General features: G+C 44.0%; 1 protein-coding gene across 3 annotated transcripts in view; it reads left to right on the top strand.

Moving 5' to 3' along the window:
* Window positions 1-363: 363 nt before the first annotated feature.
* The window catches only part of gtdc1 (glycosyltransferase-like domain containing 1), a 37502-nt gene continuing 13790 nt past the window's right edge, over window positions 364-24075 (top strand). For all 3 annotated transcript variants that reach the window (XM_070976374.1, XM_070976373.1, XM_070976371.1), the window contains exons 1-4: window positions 364-395; window positions 10134-10324; window positions 12523-12690; window positions 17171-17344. In XM_070976374.1, the coding sequence (XP_070832475.1) occupies window positions 384-395; window positions 10134-10324; window positions 12523-12690; window positions 17171-17344 (545 nt within the window). In that variant the 5' untranslated portion in view covers window positions 364-383. The remainder of the gene's footprint in view (window positions 396-10133; window positions 10325-12522; window positions 12691-17170; window positions 17345-24075) is intronic.

The following is a 24075-nucleotide window of genomic DNA, read 5'->3' as shown; positions in this document are numbered from 1 at the left end:
TCGCTACCTCTGCTGGTATGACTGCTGTTGTTGCTGTGTTGCTCCCACTACTGTGACTACTGCTGCTAAATAAGGTCTACACACACACACACACACACACACACACACACACACACACACACACACACACACACACACACCTATCTATCTATCTATCTATCTATCTATCTATCTATCTATCTATCTATCTATCTATGATCGTTTAATAAACAGTAAAACAGTATGCTGTTGTTCACTGTTGTATTATCTTTTTTAGATATATTTTTATATGTAATACATCCTTGATCAATAAAGCAGTTGGTTTTTTTTTCAGAGGACGAGGCGCCAAAGAGTGACGTGATGACGTGTTGACTGTGCGTATGTTGTCAGTTGGCGCCTGGCAGATGCAGTCAGAGGTGAGTGTTCGTTGAACTGTTATCGTGAGTGAAGTTGGACCGCTTTTTGTTCTCCTCTGAGGATACCGTTTATCGAGTTCTCTCCGGAAACAGCCGGTACGCTGCCCCGGGCCTCCAGGGGGCTCTTACCGGCTGGGAATGGGGAGACGTGGGTTGTTCTTAGCAGGAGAAGGAGAGCCAGTTAGCTGGTATCTGCTAGCTCTTCGCAGCCGGTGAGCAGCAGGCTCCTGCTGTGTTTTGGCTAACAGAGCTAACAGCTAACAGCGCTAAACACAGCAGAGGAACACCAAGGGGCAAAAATAGTGACCTGTAGCTGAATGTGAGACACCTGAAGCTGGCAGTAAATACGTGCACTGAAGTACTTCAGCAGAGTACAGTTGGCACTGAAATGTATCTTGCGTTTGGAGTTACAGACAGGACGTCTCATTGAGTCCTTTGCTGTGTCTGAATATTCTGATTACAAGTGAATTTAACCGTTAATCAGTGAAAGACGACAGAGAGAAAACTAAGCTAATAACAGAGTGAAGTCAGCTGTCAGGTTATTAATCCAACTCCTGCTTCTAAACATGGTGGGACCGGGAGGTTCGCTGTTTTATTTAGCATCATTTAATTCACTGAATTTATCAGGAACATGTTCCTGTTCTGCTCTGAATCCTCATACATGTGAAGATAAAACTGACATTAAAGGATGTTTCCATAATGAACCCTAATGATTAAAGCTGCCTCCTTCCTTAGTTTGACCTGTAAACATAAATGAAAGTCTGTGAACTGATATTAAATGTTTTGTGTGTAACGTTTAATCTGTAAACTCAACCGATGGTGAATTAGTGCAGTAAATACTGGAGTGACGGGAAAGTGCTGAATGTCAGTGTGAGTAAATATTTAACCAGTACTGCATGTGAGCTCTTCAGTCAGGTACTCAGGTGAATACCAGCAGGTAGTGGTTGGTACTCGGCCCGTACGCAACGTGATCTCATAAACACAGTATTCCTCAGTGTGTTCAGCTTCCTGCATGCATGATGATGATGATGATGATGATGATGATACCTGGTTTGTCCTCTGCTGTGTGTTGCATCAGTTTGTGTACTCTGCAGACGTCCTGTGGGACACTGACTGCTGTACTGTTATGATATACTTAGTGTCCTCTGTGGACTAAATGCTGTTGAAACGTCTGATCCTGACTGACAGAGTAAGTCTACGTTATGGAGCAGGTGACTCCTTCACACCTGAAACTCACACTTTCCTGTTTGGAGCCAATGAACATCTGTTTTTCTCTCCTTTTTTCTTTATGGACATTTGTCCTCTGACATGGTCAGTAGAGTGTAACAAAGTGGAGCATCCCTTTTATCACCTTTATTCCTTTTATTCTGCTGCTGCTGTCAGAGCGCCGCCGTCTCTCACTGGAGCCTCCACCCAAAGTGAAGCTGTTCAGCACACAGAGCCAGTTCACCTGTCTCCTTCACACAGGTGTGCTCGGAAACCACGGATGTCACATATTTGTGGTTTTGTCACACCTGTGTACCTGCTATGTTGACACCTGTATAGAAACACATAGAGGACATTATTACATGCAAAAGGTAAATCCTAGCAAAAAGTGGTGCCCAGGTAGCTCACCTGGAAGAAGGTGAGTCCCTTGTACTAATCCTGGGTTCATTTCCAACCTGGAGCTCTCTGCTGCAGGTCGTCCTGTCTGTCTGCCTGCTTCCTGTCTGTCTGCCTGCTTCCTGTCTCTCTTCAAACACAGTAAACAGGCCAAAAAAAAAATGATTTAAGAAACAAAATGCAGTAAAATGAAAAATTGTCACGTTTTGACTGCAGTAAAAGTACACAGCAGGAAAGGATGATATTTTCAGACTGAACTGTGGAATCTTGCTCCACTGTGTTTCAGGGGGAAATACTGCGTGTAATACTGCAGTATCTGGATATGACCTTTCCATTCAGAACGAGATCACAGAATATGACTCAGGTTTTAAAATGAAACTCGACAATATGAAGCAGATTTGTGAACTTTTTATGGCCTCGTCTCAAGTGTGAGAACTTCATGTGATCACAGCTGTGAAGACGTTTTCTACCAATAAATCAGCAGGATGTTAACCTGCGGTCCCAGGAGTTTTCTGTGTTCTATGATTTCAGATCAATGTGAAGCCCTTTAGTAGTGAAAACTGACCCTGGATCTGCCAAAAATGATCACATTATATGCATGCAACAAACGCATTTATTAATCAATGCCCTGATTGACAGAGAATTGATGAGCAGCATGTTTTAGCTGATTGATCAGTAGAACTCAGGCGTTCTGTGGATGCACTGTGACTGCTCCCACATCAGAGTTAGTGTAGCTCCAGGACCGCTGGACCTCCTGCGCTCCACCCGTTAGCCTGGGTCGACACAGAAAAGCCCCCCACGGCCCATAGCACGTCTGAGCCGTGAGCGATGCCGGGCCTCGGTCACATGACAGGAAGGATGTAAAGCGCCTCATCTGCATCACTGTCTGTAAACGCTGTGTACAACTCAAGCAATAGACTTAGACTGAGACTGAGACTTTATTAAGCCAGGTTTGGGAAGTTCTTTTGTTGCAGCAGCAGCTTAAACAATACACATAAACATAGAATAAAATCAAAATAAAAGAGAAAAGAGTTCTTAAACAATACGGAAAATAAGTATAGAAACATGGGATAGCAGCAATTCTGAGAAAAATGAAGTATGTCAAATATAACTAAAATATATAAAATATAACGAAGTATGTCAAATATAACGAAGTATGTCAAATGGTCCATAGTGTGCATCGCCCTATTATTATTGTCCAATCAGCAGCCTGAATATTGCTGCGACATTCAGCAGCCTGATTATCACTTTCTAACCAGAAGCCCCGCCCCTCGGGGCCCCAGGCGCTCTCATAGGCTTACATGTTGAGATTCTTTTTTTTTTCAAATTTTGGACCCTGCAGGTCATTTCTACAGGCTCTGGGAGGGCTTGCCCTAACGTGATTTCGTCGTCCGCACTGATGCGTGCTCGGACGATGCGCACACGTGTCTCAGGAGACTGCACGATCAACATGGCCAGCAGCTGTAACATCTGCCTGGCTTCCATGGAGAGAGAACTTGTCAGGAACACGCCTGATTTCAGTGAGAGGGTAACTGATCACTGCCCTGCGATCGGCTGGCGAGCGGTTCAGGGTGTACCCCGCCTCTCGCCCATTGACGGCTGGGATGGGCTCCGCCCCCCTGCAACCCCAAAAAGGGATAGTCGGGTATAGACAATGGATGGAGGGTTATTGATCACTTTGCCTGCTTGAAAGAGAGACGAGCAAAATTTCAGTACAAGTGATGAGTGAGTGTGGCAGCCAAATACTGAATATACTGAATATGTTCTGGAAAGATTTGATTCATTACAGTTCTGATGAGAGTATAATTTGATTTGGTTTGATTATTGCTATGGCATCCATGGTGCCTGTAAACTGTAGACTGTGCTAACAGTGATTTCATGGGCAAACTAGTCGATGACAGCATATCTGCTGACGCCACGGCGGAAGTGTTTTATTGTGGAACCTAATTTATTGTATTCGAGACATTTAACTTGATATAGCTTTACAGAAATACTGTGCAGTATGTACATTCATGTCTGGTGTTGCCATATTTTGGTTGAACAGGAAAACCAAATTAAACAATACAATGTAACACAGTAAAGTTAGCTATCTGACTTTTATTTAATATTTTTTTGCTCATTGAACGGGTCATCTTAGCCATCGTTGCAACAGTTGCCCCCCCTGTCAAATTCAACGACATATATATATGTGTGTGTAAAATATAACAAAGTATGTCAAATATAATGAAGTATGTCAAATATAACTGTAAAATATGTAAAATATATAAAATATAACCAAATATATAAAATGTAACTATAAATATATAAAATATAACCAAATATATAAAATGTAACTATGTAAAATATAACTAACTATGTAAAATATATAAAATATAACTATCAGTGTCTAAACAAATATTAACATCAGTTCTTAAAGAGAGAGACAGAGCTATAAAGTATATATCAGTAAAAATATGTGTAAGTCGCAGACGATAAATAAATAAAACAATAAACAGTATTGATGTGGCGCCTCATGTCGTGTTACTGATACCTCTGGAATGAAACCAAACGTCAGCAGTGAACTGATCGCAGCTCCAGTGTCGACGCTTTAAATATGTCAGAATATCACAGTGAAGTGAAGATCCTCAACTTTTTCATGGACCACGTTCATGAATGACATGATTCATCCAGAAAATCACAGATGAGTCAGAGGAGCGAGCTTCGTTTGCTCCACTCATTTATATCACCAATACATGAAACGAGAATAAAACCGAGAGCAGTTGAAATGTTTGTCCGACCAGCGGTCCAGAAACCAAAGAGTTCACGTCAGCTGTGATAGCAACAGAAAAGCTGACACGAGTGCACATCTGAGGCGACGGAACGAGTGATTTTGAGGATTTCCACCTTAAGAACAGAGTCATTGTAGATATCAACTGCAGATTTCTGACTAAAATGTCGCTCGTTGAAATCAGTTCAGACACAGCGTGTACTCTTGTAGTACCTGTGTGTATTTGACACTGAGTGAGAGTAACTGTGTTTTCAGACCTCTCTCAGTCCCTCCGTCCTCAGATTACCTCAGCTGTGTAATTACAGAGTGATTGATGATTAACTCTCTAAGCTGTGAACTACGACTGCTTCAATTAACAGAAGAAAGTCGCGTCTCGCTCTCATTAATCCTCTGATGTGAGATCAGAGCTGCTCACAGTCACATGTCCCTGTTGGACTGGACGACTGTCTTTGGTCCTGCTGACGGAGGCGGACCTGCGGAGCTTGGACCGCTCTGTCGGTCTCTGTCGCAGTACGAGATGAGGATCCATCAGCTGATCCATCGATCCACAAGGAAACAATCGCACGCGACGGCCATCTTCCTCTGATGTCGCGCTCGGGGTGGGAAGCTGGGACGTCGTTATCAAAACGTCGTAGTGTTTAAACATAGAGTCCGACAAATCGTCATCAGTCCGCCGTGTCTCCATTGATCAGCGGCTGAAGAGACACTGATGGTAAACAGGAGACATTGGACCTCATTTCAAGGAAGACAACATATCTGATAACCTGTTAGCTACGATCAGGCAACAGCTAACATTAGCATTCAACCACTTCCTAGCTAACGTCACCGTTTGATGGCGTCACACGATCTGATTGGGAAAAAAACCCACGAACATCTTCACTGCTTCGACCATCGTGTCCTGGAAGGTTTCAGCGTCTCTCATGTCTCAAATGGAGACATCAGTCTTTGAGACGAGCTGCAGTGTAACCATCAGCACGTTAACATGCTAACGTTAGCATACTGAAAGCATGCATGGTTATAGTTACTCGTTAAAGGTCCTCGTAACGTGAATGCGTGCTAAATGTCAGTTACACATTAAATGCTCTGATTTCATGATAAGACATTTCATGACGTCCGTCCAGCAGCTGTTGACATCCGTTGGAACGAAGTGTTTGACTGAGGGACGTCCTCAGTGCGATTCTGCTAGCATGGCTAAAGGTCATCATGTCACCTTTTTGAGTGAAAAGTGAAAAACACGACCTGTTTTTCTTCTCTTTTGTCTAAATATTGTCTGAAGTGATGTGAAAGTGCACTTTTCCAGACGTGTCGGGAAAACCCTGAACACGGTGACTGTGAGGCGTCCTTAACGTGGAGGTGAAGGCCGCCGCCACGGCGCCCGATGTCATCAGGACGAGGCCGTGAAGTGGCAGCAGCAGAAAAACATTTCCAGGCTTTAGTTTCCAGCGTCACTGCTGCTGACTCACGCCTCAGCGGCCGTTTACCCCTCGCCGGCTGCTGGGGGGATCCCCTGCCAGGGGGAAATCGATGACATTAACCCTTTGTTTCGTGGGTGTCGGCAGCCTTCCATGTTTGAAGCAGTGGGCGAGGAAAGGTGTCTAGGTGAGATGAGTCTTGTGGAATCCCCCGCCGTGGTTGACAGGGACTCTTTGTGTTTAAGGTGGAATGATCGATTTCACGTTGACTGACAGGCTTCCAGTCAGGCTGCTGCTCGCTGTCACGCTTCTGTTTCCTCTGTTTCCTCATTCCCTCTTTAATCTTCACGTCTTCTCCTTTCACATTACTTCATCTGTCGACGTTTTTAGATTTTCCACTGTTGTCATCATCATCATTATTACCATATTACTGTAACGCTGCTCTTATTATTGACCAACCTTTATTGACCCAGTTTTTGTGTCGGCCTGTGACTCTTTGGCGTCTCTTTTATCGGCTCAGTTTGATCATTTTTATTTTTTATTTCTCTTTTTTCTTTCTCAGTTTTTATCGTTCCAATTGCTGACTTTTAATCAAAGTTACGTTTCCACTCTTGTACCACTTCATGAGTGAGACTTAAAAATCTAATATTAAATATTCAATAAAAACTCCACGAGTCGACTTAAATGTCCACTGGACGGCTTTGATTATTTTATTGTCATTGAGCTTCGTTATTTTCCCTTTTGTCAGGTTTCACTCTTCTCAACAGTTTTTAACGATATAAATATACACATATAAATAGAAATATATACATATATAAATAATATACACATATAAATGGAAATATATACATATATAAATATATACAAATATACACATATAAATGGAAATATATACATATATAAATATATACAAATATACACATATAAATGGAAATATATACATATATAAATATATACAAATATACACATAAATAGAAATATATACATATATAAATATATACAAATATACACATATAAATGGAAATATACACATATAAATATATACATATAAATAGAAATATACACATATAAATATATACATATATAAATATACACATATACATACATATGAATATGAGACAGATTCTTTTTTCATTTTTCAGCTTTTTTTTGCTGTTAATCATCATAAATGTTTTCCTGACAAATAACAAAAAACACTGCAGCTGATCGTGAAATGAATCTTAAAGTGTTATTTAAGTTTTGTCGTCTTTTTCCATCTGCTGGTTCCCAGCCTCTGGCTCAGGACCCCTCGGGGGGTCCCCTGATGACTGAAGAGGAAAGTGATGAACTTGTTTTTGTTTTTTCTGATTTTTCTCCACCTTTGTCTCGCTCTCGGACTCTTTGAGCTGTCGGCCTCTAAAAATCGTGAAAGTGAAACGACGTGAGAAGGAAGAATAAGCGATGTGGTCCACACTGAGGCCTGAGCCTGAAACCAGTCCACATCTCTTCATCTTAAAGACCAAAAGGTCAAAACCAGCAAGTCAATCAGCGCCCATCCTTCTCCCCATCTGACACGTTCACATTTTCATTTTTCACATTATTTTGGCAGCATTCAGGAAATAGATTGGACCATTTGAGCACAATGGGCGACATTATGCTTCTGTTTCCAATCAGATTCTTATTTTTGACACATTTGCATTGAACCTGTGGTGGAGGGCTGAGCAGTATCAGGCAGAGAAGAAAGGCCTCATTTCCTTCTCCTGATATGAGTGGTGTTACAGCGCTGCAGGAGCAGATATTGACTGATGAGCAGTCTGTGGGCGAGCGCTGAGTGCTGCAGCTACATTAGCTCCCATTGTGGGCAGCTAAATGGAGGGCGGACTGGAAATGACTGGGAGGGAATTCAGAGGAAGGACAGAAAGCTCGGGGACTGGAAGACGTCCACTTCCTGTTAAACCTCCTTGCATCATAATGGACTCGCAGCTTCTCTATCAGGACACATTGTGCTGCAAATAGACAGATATTATGATTTATTGTGGTTTGCTGCTGCAAAGTTAACTTTCTGCAGCGTCAACAATAGTTTTCCATTTACTGATGCTGAGGATGAGCCGCTCTTCATCATGTCAGCGTCTCCGTTTCCACTGAATGACACGTCTGTCTCTTTGCATGGTGGAGAAGACATTTCCGTCCAGCCATTAGAAGTGATGTACACAAAGGCGTGACAGCATGCATCACTGTGAGGAGACACAGTCATTTGCTGAGCCCTCTTATTGTTGTCGGGACCCGTTGAGAGGTCCTGGTCACCGGGTTGGTTTAGATTAAAAAACATCTTAAAGTCTTCCCTGAGGTCCTCAGGTGTCTTATTTTGTCCGACCAGCAGCCCAGAAGATTCAGGTTTGTGCATGAATGAAACTGGAATGAGTGACTCTAAAAACCTTTGATCATTATTCGATTATCAGTTTCTGATTAATCGGCTGTTGATTAATGGACTGATCCGACAGGTCCGACCACTTAATACAACACTTAATAACAGAGTCGGTTTGAGCTCGCTGTAGACTCCAGCCAGTCCACCATTAAAGCCAAATCCCCTCAGAGTCCTTCAGGACCTCCACGGCACCGAGCCTCCTTCGAACTCTTCATTGATCCTGAGCGACAGTCAACATGAGTATCATGACGATATGACTGATGCTGATGCTTCGAACAGGCAGAACGTGGACCAAAGAGATGTTTCTGTGGCATCATCCCCACTGATGAGGACCAGGATCCTGGTTCAGGAGTCCAGATCAGGCCAGAGTCTGTTCAGGAGGATTTCAAAGGTTTACTGTCAAACTGTTCATCAGCGTTAGACTTCAGGTGTGTTCTTGTTCGCTTTGTCCAGCTTGTTATTGTTGTAGTTTGATATGTTGTCTGTTGTGATCCGTTACTGGACATGTTTATCCAAACAACTTAATCCTCTGGGGATTAAGGAAGTCCAAAAACATCCAAAAACAAGAACAGTCAACCATCAAAACCGGATGAACGCAGCCCTGATTCCAGAAGAGTGTGGACTCTGTGAAAGACATGAAACCTGGACTCAGTCTTTGAAAGACAAACCGCTGCCTGACAGCAGCTTCTCCAGCGTTCTGGTCTTTCGTTGGTTCTGGACCGACGTGTTTGAAGGGCGGTGCTGCATCAGATTCACGTGAGTGAAGCTGGTGAGGTCGAACATTAAATACTTTTGGTCTCCACGCTGACTTTTTGACAGTTGATCGAGGCGTCATCGATGTGATTGGTGCTCTGATTGCCAGAAAAAGAAGCCTCATCGTAGATGGGCTGATAATTTCACGTCGGTGTTGTTCAGCGTCTGTTTGTTCAGATGTGACTTGACTTCTTTCAGCAGAGAGAAGTTTGATTTCCTGTGTTTCTCCTCGAGTTTTTCATGTTTAGTCATCCTGAGTTTTACTTTGTTGCTGTGACACAAATGCCAACAACAGGATGTGGATCGATCTGTCAAGCGCTGCTTCAGCTGATGATGATCTGTGTTATTGATATTTATATCAAGTGAGGATTGACACACAGTCAAAATTCACACAGTGAATCAGTGAATTTGTAGTGTTTTTACTAAAACATGAACATTTATTCAGATCGGTTTGTCAGTTAGTTATTGTCATCCTGATTTCTGCCACATTATTGTGACACTAACAGCATTTACATACAAAGTCACTTTCTGTATTGTTAAATGTGTTAAATGCCCCAGCTGTCCACTGGTCAATGACACATAACAGGGAAGCAATCAGTTAGTCCTAAAACAACAATGAGGCTAAAGTTAAGTGATACAGCATTGATCAGACAGAATACTTTCCAAAAACCAAACCATGAGAAACAGGAAAATCAAGAGAACAGGGAAACGTTTCAATCTCAAACTGTCATCCTCGATCAACTCTCATTCTTACAGCTGATCGATACGATCAATAATCCCGTCTGCGTTGTCTGTGTCAGAGCTCTCAGGCCGCCAGCGTCCTGCTGGTGGAGGCGTTTCACGGCGGCTCTCACAAACAGCTGATCGACCTGCTGAAAGAAAACATCGACCGCTGCGCCGTCTTCACGCTGCCTGCCAAGAAATGGCACTGGAGGGCGAGAACGGCGGCGCTGCACTTCAGCCAGACCATCCCCACCTCCCCGTCATACAGGTGAGTTGTTGAAGCAGAGTCTTCAGTCATGCTGACTCAGCTCGCTGGGACTCTGCTTTGCCACAGCAGTGTTTTAAATTAAATGTAACCATCAGCATGCTAACATGCTCACAATATTAAGAAATCTAGATTTTACCATGTTCGCCATCTTATATTAGTCTGTTAGCAGTTAGTTAACGTTTGCTAATTTTCAATAAACACACACTACAGCCAAGATTAATGTGACTGTTCTGCAGGTATTTGTTCACAAACCAGAGGATCATTAATGGTGTCAATTCATCCTGAGGGGAACCTGAATGTCTGAACCACATTTCATCAGCTAGTGTGGTGAAGAGTGTATCTGAGGGTCATGGATCAGAAAAAAACTAATCAGAAAACATTAGCACATTAATGTGTTATGTTAGCATGTTAGCATACTGCTGTGGCACGTTGGAACAGGTGGTAATACCATCGCCTCACAGATGGAAGGTCCCGGGTTTGATTCCCGCTGTGGGCACTGGGGGCGTGTCCTCCACCATGCCTTCGGTGCCTGCTGCTGGAGTTTGCATGTTCTCCCTGTGTTCACCTGGGGTATCCTCCATAAAAATACCCCCACTAAAAACATGCAAGAAGATCACCACCTGACCAATGGTGACGACCAAGAAAACTGGGTCCCCGGGCGGCGGTCGGCTGGCAGCCCACCCCTCCTGGTCTGCCGCGGAGGAAGGACCAGGATGGGTCAAAGGCGGAGAAAAAATTTCACCAGTGCATGGCGTGTGTGTCCACGTGCATGTAATGTGTGACAAATAAAGGGGATTGTCCCTCTGATTCTTCTTCTTCTACTGAGACGGAAATATGTTAAATGTTTTATAATTCTGTTCGATGTAGCATATTAAACACCACGCTAAGGCAAACATGCTAAAGGGTAAGAATGCTAAATGTTATCATCACCAAACGTTCCACATTCATGCTGACCTGCTCGAGATGTAAGATGGCAAAAGTTAATATAGCATGTTGCTAAATGTCTAAATGATACTTAATGTCGTGCTGCTGTTGGCTTATTAGCACGCAGCGTTCGTTTGTCAGCGTGCTGTTGTTGCTGCTGGGTTGAGCTCGTGTGAGCTGGGACATCTTTTTGCTCCAATAAGAAAACACAGATGTCTTCAGAGATATGGAGAGGTGGTTTGACTCGGCGGGTTTAAATCAGATGGTTCCTCTGTGCGTCCACATGGATTCACTCAGTAACTCCTGCAGGTCTGAACCGCCAACTCTGAAGTCCACAGGGAGGCCGTAAGAAGTAAAAATAGACAGGACTCATCTGCTTTGAGTCAGAGTGATTCCTGTTCCACTTTTCTGTCCAGGGGCCTGAAGAAAGACCCGAGCAGGTCCAGGAAATTAGCCTAATCCTGGTCTGTGAGGACAGCAGTGATCAACGATGGTTCGCTCATGGAGAAGCCACATCAAAGCTGCTGGGGGAGGCCCAGAGCTTCAAAGACGCACAGGTGGTTCAGATGAAGTGGTTCATGGAACAGCATCAGAGGGATCGGTGGGGGGGGGGAGCACTGCAGGATCACCCACAGGGGTAGACCTTGTCCTGGTGGTCCACCTCCTCATCTGAACTGAGCTTTCAGAACTGTTATTTCTGTCCTGTCGACCAATTTGTCCCAAATTAAGTCCCACGTCAAGCCCACGTCCCAAGTCTTATAAGTCGCTTGTCCTGGAGTGAAACAGACAAATCCCCCGTCACATTCCAAGTCCTGTGTCAAGACTGATCAGCTGTCAGTCAAGACCATCGAGTCGTGTTCACAAGTCAGAATGAATTAATGTTTGGTCTTTGGGAGGATTTCAAGTCCTTTGAAGTGACATCAGGAGTCATCGGTCTAAAGTCGTCATCACCATTCATGTTCAGAGGAATCAGCTCAGAGGCCGAGCACAGAGGAGGATTTTCATGAAATGTTTGACCTGCCTTCTGCTCTCCAGAGGAGGAACCCCTCAGATGTTTAAGGTCTTTCCTGGAGCTCCATCTTCAGGACACACTGCCCTGGTCAGGATGCTCGTACCTGGAACGATCAGCCTGATCGGAGGGCTTCTTTTCAACCATCTCTCTGGACCTTCATGTTGACTCCAGATGTGGTTCTGAGCAGGTTTCTGACTCCAGGTTTTTGGTTGTCTTTGTCTTTGTCTCACCTTCATATTTCTGTGCATGTTTTTCTCTCCAGAGTCCTCTTCACCTCTTCGGTCCTGAACCTGTGTGAGCTGGTGGCTCTCAGACCAGATCTGGCCTGTCTGAAGAAGGTTCTGTACTTCCACGAGAACCAGCTGGTTTATCCAGTCCGCAAAGACCAGGAGAGAGATTTCCAGTATGGATATAACCAGGTCCTCTCATGGTAAACACAGTCCTTCTTTCTATGGGGCAGTCATTGTAATGATTATTAAGATTTTTGGCATTAGTGAGTCGCTTTTATCGGTTGTGAAGTCCTGAATCAAGTCCAAAAAGTCAAGACCAGTTAGTACCAGGTCAAGTTTTAAGTCCCGCATCAAGACCAGTAAGTCACAAGTTTGCTTGTTTTAATGTCCAGAACCCAAATATGTCCTGGGGTCCGTTGCACTAAACTAGGATAAGGGATTCAGCCGGGATATGTTGGTGATCCTGGCTCAGCTGATCCCTGATCCGGTTGCACAAAAGCAGGATAGCTGAAAGTGGGATCTGTTATGGGATGAGTTACCATGGAGATTTATTGTGTGGAGCTGGCCTGCTCCACACCAGGTGAAGCTCCAGGATCTGTTGAATCTCATCCCTTATCTCAGTCAGCATCATCACAAACAGAAACCAGCAGTTATTCCACTGAGCACTACACACTGTTATCACATCCAACCTGATCCACGTCATCATTTACACATTAACACAAAACATGAGCAGCATTCATTTCAGTTTGAAGTCATTTCATTCATTTCAATCATTGTAGATCAATGATGATTTTACATGATGCTGCAACCATCAGATAGACAGTTTCCCATAGACCATATATAAAATACACATCCAATATGAATATAAATACACATCAAAGAGTAACGTGATGTTCCTTTATTGAATCAGGATAAATCAAAGCATCAGTTCTTTCCAAACTGAAGTCACACAGTGACTCAGAATCAAAGCATATTATACAACACAGAAGAAACACACATCCAAAGGTCTGTATGTAACACAACATGTCTGCACACTGAAACAAAGCAGCACAAATCAAATGAACAACAGATGAATGGATGCAGGAGCCTGCAAGCTTGTATACACACAGTATACAGCACAAACACAAGAGGCCAAATCAATCCGAGCTGATAAGATCAACTTTATTTATCCCAAAGAGACATTATGTCAGAGATAATGCCCGACGAGGTGTCCATGATCAGAAATGAATGGACGACGTGGAGGCATGAACCGTCCAACAGGAAGCTCCGCTAATACCACTTACGAAAGAAATGAATATTAGATCAATTATTAATACGTTAATGTTGCTTTCTACCGTTAAAATCGTAAGTTTTCCACAAGAAGCGGCTGAGTGGACTATTTAATATGTCGTTATGACGCGTTGCCATGGTAACCGGCTCTGGCCGCAGCTGTTAAATTAGACCTAATCAGTGGAGGGAAGAGAGACGACTGTTTAACATTATGTTACGATACAAAGCATCATTTCAGAGGGCACGTGCACCTCTGACCGCTTGTGTGTGTGCAGAGGATGATGCGACATTTTGTTTAAAGAATCAAAGTCCACAGAGAGTGTCCTAAATCATTTTTATTGCAAGAGATATTATCCACCATTCACTCTGATCATTAAATGTGTATCAAGCAAGTAAGTCTCCCCTAAATCCATCCATCCATCCATTTTCTATGCCGCTTATCCCTTTCGGGGTCGCGGGGGGGCCGGAGCCTATCTCGGCTGTCAACGGGCGAGAGGCGGGGTACACCCTGGACCGGTCGCCGGTCGATCGCAGGGCACAAACACACAACCATTCACACTCACACCTCGGGGCAATTTAGAGTCACCAATCAGCCTAATGAGCATGTTTTTGGTCTGTGGGAGGAAGCCGGAGAGAACCTACGCATGCACGGGAACAACATGCAAACTTCACACAGAAAGGCCCGACCCAGGAATCGAACCGGTGACCTTGTTGCTGTGAGGCACGCACACTACCTGCTGCGCCACCGTGCAGCCGTCTATCCTAAATCGTTTTTATAAATATTATTTACCATTTACTCTGTATCAAGCAAGTAAGCAAGCAAGACAGTTTCTGTTGCCACGGTTACCAGCCAGCGTTTGAGCCAGCGCAGTAATTCAGAACAATCAGACTGTTTGACCGCAACTTTTTGCAGCCAATCAGAATGGAGTATTCACCCAGACCATGGTATAACAAGGAGTTAAACAGACTGATGCAGTTACATTTACACAATTTCACTTACAATTTCAGCTGATTCATAATCAGAGTGCAGCTACTTTTTCGGAGATGTGAATCAGCTGATTGGATTGTAACTGTGATGTTTCAGTGGAGCACTCAGTGGGTATTTGTGCATCCAGGCAGTCTGCGATACTTCGCCACGCTTTCTCTCGCTGTTCTCTAACTGTGGCGGTGTTTCCTTCTTTTTAATTTGCTCCTTCACCTCCTCGTCAGCCTCCATGAGGACTTCTGCCTCCGACAGGGAAAGTACGCCGCTCTGGTTGCCATGGTGAATCGGTGAATCTGTGATCGATGGCGGGGTCTGTTTGAGGAGGCCGCGTGCACACACTGATCCAGGATAGGTTTCAGCTGGCTTGTTGACTCGTGTCTGCTCAGCCTGTTTTGGTCTTTGTGCAGTCGATGAAGCCTGGACGCTCATGTTTTGGATTGGTTGAACTCAGCTCAGTCACTTCCTGGATGTCGTAATCCTAATTTTGTGTCTGTCGTCAGACCTTAAACAAACAATGACGTAAACAACATTAAACATAAAATTAAAAAATAAATAAACATTTTCCGGTCGATCGATCAGTTAAAGGACTCGTCGTCATGGTGATGGACTTTCTGTTTCCGGTCACCACAGTTATTTAAGACTTGGTGGAAACATCGCCGTTGACATGTCGATCAGTCAGTCACTAAAACACACTGAGGTTTGATGATGGACAGTAAAAAGTGACGAGTGTGATTCATCGTTCATGCAGCGACTGAAAGTTCAAACCCTGAAAGATGTTACTGATGACTGAGCTGCAAACCTCCACGTCACTTAAAGTTAAACTTCGATTCTACTCAGTGCCGTAATGAAATAGAATCAAAAATGAAAACCTGGACGCAGTGTTACGTCACTGTTCGTCTGCTGGCTCCTCTCAGCTGCAACACTTTGTCTCAATGAGCATGTCAGGCTGCACACGATTGGTTAATGAGCTGCTGTGACACGATTGGTTAATGAGCTGCTGTGACATGGCGCTCGGTGTGTCATTGAAGTGGTCTCACTGTCATTAATCAGCTGTCGAACAGTGAAGAGAAAACTGATTGTTGTTGATCTGCAGGGCAGCTCGTCAATAAGTGGCGTCTCTCCATCTCCTCTAACGTCGTTACAGCAGCATTAAATAACTGATCATTAAGAGGCCTCTGATTGGATCAAAGCCAGATTACTTCACTCATTTCAATTAAAATGCAGCATAAAGCTTCGTGATGAAGCCGAACCCTCCACTATGAATCCAAAGTACATTTAGAAAACTGCAGTTTTTACATCAGCAGGTCTGCTGTCCCCATCAGGACAGTGTCTTCATTTGTTATTATTCTGTCCCATAATGTCCGTCAGAGACACAAGGACTGATAGTAAAAGATTATCTAGACTGTCTGCTTTTGTTACAAATTTAAGTAAATGAATAAATGTCATTAGCAGACATTTGAAACCTCCAGATATCGACAGAAGTATCAGGCTCAAAGTCAAATATTGATCAGGCTGCTCTGCTTATTGCTATCAATACTCACCACTGATCATTCTGTGCACCTTTCTTAGTCTTCATGTGAGCAATGTTTTAAACAAAATCAGCTGATTCATTCCTCACTGACATTTGTCCTCACGTTTGGCCAACGTGGACTTTTTCCCTGTTGACCAAGAGCAAAGAGGTCCAAAGTGGACAAAACTGTTGTTGCTAATTAGCAGTGTCCCCCCGTCCAGCTTCACTGAGGAGTCTGTAAACCTGACTCACCACAGGAACCTGTTTCACACAGTGAGGACACCACACTGGTTCAGACTGCTTATGATTTCATCTGATGATTTCATTTTCTCCAATTATTGTTTAATTTCCAAAATGTGAAACGTCCAAATGTCAAACAGAGAAAACAGAAAATCCTCACATTTGAAGAGAATGGACCAGAGAGATTTTTTTTGGTCAATTGACTAATTGCTTGTCTACAAATACTTCTTTCTTTCTTCAATATACTGTGTTAACTTTTTGTACCGTTTGTGCCTCATGTACCCTTAGCTAATGTACTATACTGTTAGCTAACTTACCCTTAGCTAACATATTGTACCATTGCTAACGTATTGTACCATTAGCTAACATATCGCACCCTTAGCTAACGTATTGTACCATTAGCTAATGTATCGCACCCTTAGCTAACATATTGTACCATTAGCTAACAGATCGCACCCTTAGCTAACATACTGTAGCGCTAGCTAAGCTTTGTGGTCACGACGCACACGGAAACGTCACAGATTGCAGTGGTCTTCTGCTGAAGATGTGTGCTGTGACCATGAACCTGCATACTGAACTGATCACAGGGGGATTGTTGACCACCTCAGAGATTCGCTGCTCAGTCATACTTTAAATCTAAGCGTCTATCAGATATTTTCCATTTGTGCGTTGGCAGCCTGGTGTCGGACGTGGTGGTGTTTAACTCCGTCTTCAACATGGACTCCTTCCTGTCCTCCATCTCCTCATTTATGAAGAAGATCCCAGACCACAGACCCAGAGACCTAGACCTGCTGATCCGGCCTAAGTGTGTGGTCCTGCACTACCCGGTCCAGTTCCCTGATGTCACCAGGTCAGTGTTGAAGAGTTGAATCTGCTGACAGGTGTTGGACTTTAATGAGGATGTGATGCTGAACTCAGGGGGTCGTCGTTCCATCCCATCGTCAGCACAGTCTGTTGATTCACGAGCAAAGGTCAGATGACGACAAACTGATCTGGGTGCTGCTGTGTGCTGCTTTAATGGAGACACCTGAAGCTCCTGAAAAACTGAAGCTGTTCAATAATGACCTTCACCCCTCTAACCAATCATATCAGCTCTGATGATAATAATGCAAAAATGTTGTACTCGGCACGAAGCTACAAAGTGCAGATTAAAACATTTCAGGAGGGAATGAGCAAATAAGATCAGATGATTCACAAAATACAAAAATGAAATAAAGGATAAAAGATAAAAACAGTAATAATAAAACCAACCAAGACGTGTTTGAAATCAAATGGTTTTGTTTTTGAGGAGTGATTTCAATCATGTGACTCACTGTACAGTTTACAGTTAGCGTGTATGCTAACGTTTACCCTATGTAACATTTAGCATGCTATATTCCCTGAATACTAATATTAGCATGCTAGCTTGTCAGCATGCAAACTATCAAACACATACACCCCAGACCCCCCAGGAAGCTTTGAGGCTGTTTTAATCTTGTAATGTTTACCATGCTCACTGTGTTAGTTTAGCATGCTAGCATTAGCTAATTAGCAATAAGCCTGTTTGCTCCTAAAGTGTTGGTCACATTAACATGTTGACCTGATGATGGTGCTGATTAAAAGTCAGAGGATCACTAAAGTTATTTCAGTTCATCCCGGGGGGAGCATGAAGTCGTCCAGCAGCTGCTGAGACGTCTCAGTCTGAATAGAGTGATGGACTCTCGTCCTTAGAGTTTGTTTATGGAAAGAAAGATGTCTTTGATGCTTTCAGTCTTGTCTCTAGAAGGACTGTGTGTCTCAGGACTTCCTTCATTAGCAGTCAGCGGACTCGTGTGTGGATATAATATTTAAAGTGTGTGTTTGTCAGTGATGCTGAGCTGCAGGATGACTCGGCCTCTCGCCTCCAGTGTTTCTCAGCTCATTTTCAGATGCTAATGTGTCTGATCCAAAGCAAACTCACAGAGTGTAAGTAAGTGATGATATGCATGGCCGACAATCCCCCCACACGCCCGCGGCCCCTCCACCAAACACTGTGAGTCCGGCTCTTACATTCCTCTGCAGAGGTATTAAAGGGACGTGTTGTATGGAGGAGGATTCATGGTGAGAAACCTCCAGCTGGAGCAGGTGGGCAGCACGCGGCAGGCTGGAGGGCGCACCATCACTCAGGGCTTTGGTGGTGAGTCGACGGCTCGAATCTCAGAGCTGGGGTACACCGAGAAGACGACCAAACCCTGTTTGATCTGCAGCTGCTCATTGACGCACTGGATCAGAGCTGCTGTTGTTGTCCCGCCTGTGGCTCTCTGGACATTTTCTCTGTTTCCTGCTGCTAGCTTTAGCAAACTGCTTGAACCCTGCGTTGTGTTGGTTTTTAGATGTTTCATCAAATCGCTTGTTTAAGTTTACGGTAGGGCTGGGCGATGTGGCTGAAAACTCTATTGCGATATAAGTGTTTTATATCGGTCGATATCGATAATTATTGATATTTTTTATGACCTATTTAAAATAAGGACCAGGAGAAAATTACATTCAACCTTCCTCTGATTATAATCCCTCAGCTATCAAGGCAGAAAGGAAATGTCAACACAACCATGGAAAACACTCAAATAATAAATGTAAAAAAAGTGTAAAAATGTAAACAGAGAAACCTGAGAACTTTTTTTCTGCAGGTTTCGTGCAGAAAGTTCACAAACTGATTCACCTTCTGCTGAATAAAATGTTTTCAGATATGTGCAGTGTTTTGGAAACATAGCAGAAACAAACAAACAAACATGACAGACAGCACAGTAACACTGACTGAACTATAAAACCAGCCTGGACATATGAACAACTTCAGTCGCTCTTCTTCCTCTGAACATACATGAACTGTTCAGTTATATTTTTATTATAAGAGCTGTTTGTAAGCTGGCTTCTCCTCAGTGCTCAGTGAAGCGTGTCTTTAGCTGTATGAGATGCCGCTGCCTCCGTTACGGCTTCGTGCCTTTTAGATGATTTGTCATCAGGCACTGAAGCAGATACCTCTGCATGGCGGTCAGCTGCTTGTCGGTGGTGCTGCGGTTGGCGGACGTTGGCGAATACGGCTGCGCTCCAAAGAGTGAGCGCGGCTAAGCTGGTTCAATAAGTTTGTGGTGTTACTGGTCTTGGTGGGGACGACAGTCTTGCATAAGTTACAGACCACATTGGTCTGACGACGGTCCGACTTATAAAATCCAAAAAACTCCATACTGAGCTGACTTTCCCTGTTTTATGGACGATTTCTTCGCTCGCTGCAGCGCTCGCTTTCTGTTTCTCATCTCACTCCTTGCAAAGCATCAAACACGAGACGACACGGCGCAACCGAACTTGATAATGTTACATGATTGGTTGTTAGCGTGTCTCTCTCGCTGATTAGCGATTACGCCATACGTTGCTCGGTTACCTGAGAGTGAGCGCCTTTGTTCATGCAACCAACCTCGCTTCACAACTTCAGGTTTCTTCTGAAAAAAAAAAAAAAAAATCGAATGCTTTATCGAACGCATTTTATATTGATATTGATGACGTGTCTATCGCGAGACATATCGCTATCGTTCTATCGTATCGGCCCAGCCCTAGTTTACAGTCTGCTCTCCTGCTGACAGTGGTCCTGCCTCCACCTAACTATCTGCGGCCCTCAAACCTCAACTCAAGCTGCCCTTGAAGTTAGCTGCTTTAAGTTAAAAGTGAAGTTTCTAAGGAGTTAGATCAGTCTCATAATTAATAAATGCATGCAGAAGGATTCACAAATGTATATTGGGATTTATATATAAATGTCTCTCAACACACAAATATTTTTCAATGCACACACAAATATTTCTCATTCTATATAAATGTAAAAATAATCCACATATAAATGAACAAAGTTCACAAATGCTTTTTTTTTTTTTTTTTGGTCCTTGGCTGTGGCAGGCATTTATAGTGCTGTGCGGACGTGTTCATATGATTGGCTGAAAAGTACATCCCACCCCCATGTGGGGCACGTTCTTGTGATTGGCTGAAAAGAGGGCGACATCTGATTGGCTACAGATACTTCCCTGTTAAAAAAAATGCATTTGTGGATGGAGAGACGGCACGGGAGTCTCAAAAACATTCACACACAAATGCAGCGAAGTTCACAAATGGAGAGCGGTTCGCAAATGCAGATTCGACAGTTGGTGAATAAATGTCACAATATACATATATGATTTAGATGAAAATTGCAAATGTTTTTAGATACAGATATTTGTTGATTTCCATGATATATATTTAAAACAAGTTATATTTGTGTGTGCATCAAAAATGCATTTGTGAACTTTATTAATTTATATGTGGATTATTTTTACATTTATATAGAATGAGAAATATTTGTGTGTGCATTGAAAAATATTTGTGTGTTGAGAGACATTTATATATAAATCCCAATAAACATTTGTGAATCCTTCTGCGTGCATTTATTAATTATGAGACTGATCTAACTCCATAAGTTTCAGCTCCCATCACCGACCTTTGTGCTCCACACCTCACTGTAGCTGACGCTTCAACTCCCTGCAGCACCTCAACTTAAGCGTGAAGTCCCACACAGACGTTTGCTTTCAGAAATGGAGATTTGAACACTTTCTAACTTGTCTTTGCACCTGTGATTTTCAGTGCAAATGAGCACGCTTCAGTTTTCTTCAACCTTATTTGGGTTTTCCTTCAAACCGATTCACTGTGTCGTAGAAAATGCTCCTCGGGCTCAAATTCAAGTGTAGTTTGGGGATCAATTAGTCCTGTAGTGTCAGATTGAGGTAGATTCATGAAGAAAAAACTCTGCCGGTCCAAAGGAAGCAACAAAAGCAAACAAAAAAGGCTCTTTTGTGAAGGGAGTCTGGTGAGTCTGAATGCACTGAGGCCTCTTTGTGGTCGGCATGTTTGCGGTATCCATCTATCAATCGGCCTTTGAGTGGTGGACTTTTGTAATTTAATAGTGATTGACCCGAGCTGGCAGAAACCTGCGGCGGGACACAAAGACATCACATCCATCACAGCCGAGGACCCTGACGTCTCTCTGAGGATTGTCGGGCTGAAATCAGATCAATGTGGACACCACGTGACCAGCAGGTGTCTGAGTCCCGAGGACCTTTTTTTCTTGTCCGTTCAGACCAGTTTGATGTGGGTCTTCAGCAGCTGTCAAGGTTCTGCTGGTCGTCAGGTGTTCAGCTGGAGGATCTGATTAATCCTCATCACGGTTTTCTGCTGCAGCAAAATATTTGCTCTGAAGAAACTCTGATGATGATGGATGGCACCAGAGTCTGTCAGTATACAAGGAAAACTCAGTTTCTTTATTTATTTCATGAACATATACCTCTCAGGACCGTTGGATTCCTTGGACCTGTGTTACACCTGCGACTGAAGTGCCGTCTTTGAGTTTGTAAACGAGTCACAGAAGGTTCAGAGCTGTCTGCTGTGTGTGCGTGCGTGCGTGCGTGCGTGTGCGTGTGTGTGTGTTTGTTTGGATGGTGATGTCACAGTACGCTCCGGTACAGGTGTGTTGGATGAAACAGGTGATTTGACTGGTCCATAAGTTTTCCTTTGAAGTGCGGTGTGACACCTGAGTCCTTCAGTCACATGACAGCAGCTCAGCTGGAAACATGTGAAGATACTTTCAATAGTTGATCAGTAAGCATGGAGCGTGAGCCTGCCGGCCGGCCTTTGCTCTCGTGGCTGAACTGTTTGTTCTGGAACGTTCTTCTCTCTTTCTGGCTCTAATGGATTCATGTTGGTTTGTTGTTGATCAGCTGAGAGAAAACACTTCTTTCAGACGTAAGTAACGAGCAAAGAGCTGCTAACGACCAGGGCCTCGGTGTCCTCCATCAGTCACTGCTCATTGGTCAGAGCAGAATAACCCTCCAATCAGACCGCAGGTCACAGTGTGCTGCTCGGGGTCTGTGTTGTGTTGGTTGTCGCAGCTGAACCTGCATGTGACCCCAGCAGGTTTTACATTTGTTGTTCTGGAGCTGCTTCTTCTTCTCTGGACTGAAAATAATACTGACGTCACACTTTTCCCTCCATACGAACACAACATCAAACCACCACGAAGTGGATTCGACTCTGAGATCCTGGGTCCTGCTCTCGGTCAGGACCCCCCTCAGGTCATCGGACCGTCAGCGGGCTAACACTGGACTCTGGCAGCGATTGGTTTTGACTCCCAGCTCTCTCATAAAGGCTCTAATGTGGATCTTAATGTGCCGTAATGACTGGCTGAACGTCCTCCGGTCTGCTGATGAGATGGTTTTAAAGTGACAGGGACCTTCGGCGTGAGCCGGCTGATCCCAGGACAGCTTCAGGCCCGAGGGCTCGGAGCTGGATCGGACTCCTCATCCTTCGGCGTGGAGTGTGAGGAGCCGTCAGATAAAAGTGGACGTGGTGTTGAGCCTGAAGCCGGCAGACATTCGCGTTTAACGGCCGGCTGAATGTCCTTCTTCATACAGATAATGAAACCCGAACCTCCGCGTGACCTTTGAACCTCGTCTCCGCATCCACTCAGCCTCGTTGAACCGCTCTGAGTGGGGCTTCATGTGTCCGTGGGTCCAGGTCCAGACCGGGTCCGGACTCAGTCTCTCAGACTCCAATAAAGTAAATGAGCTGAAATGATTTTGACCTTCGTCTCCTCGTCTTCAGTCGGCCTCAGAGGTGAGGTCATCACACAGATTACTGTTGATTTATCAATAACGTAATCGTCCACTTTTATTGGCTCCAGTCAAACGTCTCATTTCTCAAATGGATTGTTCCATCAAGCTGCTTTCCTCCGAGACACAAACAGAGACTGAACCCAGCGTCCACAGCTGTTACATCATCTGTCCGCCCGCTCGGTCCACTCTCTGTCCGTCTGTGCATAATGTCCACTCTGTCCACTCACTCTGTCCACTCTGTCTGTCCACTCTGTCAGTTATCTTTTAACGTCTGTGTTTGCTCTTTGTTCTTCGTGTCAGTGTCCCCGTGTCTTCCAAAATAATACTCTTTTTGACTTTCTTCATATCTTAACATCTTCATGTCTTCATGTCCTAAAGTCTTCTTCAAGTTTTTAAACACCTTGATGTTTGAATCTGACTGTCTGTCTTTCAATTCAGTTCAATTCAATTCAATTCAATTCAATTCAATTCAATTCAATTCAATTCAGTTTTATTTGTATAGCGCCAAATCACAACAGAAGTTGTCTCAGGACACTTTCCATATAGAGCTGGTACAGACCAAACTCTTTATCTACAGAGAACCAACAATTCCCCCATGAGCAGCGACAGTGGCGAGGAAAAACTTCCTTTTAACAGGCAGAAACCTCAGACTGAACCAGACTCTGGGTGGGCGGCCATCTGCCTCCACCGGCTGGGTGAGAGAGGAAGAGCAAGAGAGGGAGAGTGAGACAGACAGACAGACAGACAGACAGACAGACGGGGGGGGGGGGGGGGGGGCGGTGAGGGTGAGCGGTGTTCGGTGTGATGCTGGAGGATGAGATGTCCTGGAGCTTGACAGACTGTGGCCTGTTTGTCAAAAAGTCCAGGACCCAGTTACAGATTTAATCCAACATCAGCAGTTTACTGGCTAAAATCCGCGGAATGATGGTGTTGAAGGCAG

Source organism: Chaetodon trifascialis, chromosome 12 (assembly GCF_039877785.1).
Source record: "Chaetodon trifascialis isolate fChaTrf1 chromosome 12, fChaTrf1.hap1, whole genome shotgun sequence".
NCBI lineage: Eukaryota > Metazoa > Chordata > Actinopteri > Chaetodontiformes > Chaetodontidae > Chaetodon > Chaetodon trifascialis.
The sequence above is the reverse complement of the archived record's forward strand: the minus strand, read 5'-3'. Positions and strand labels throughout refer to the sequence as shown.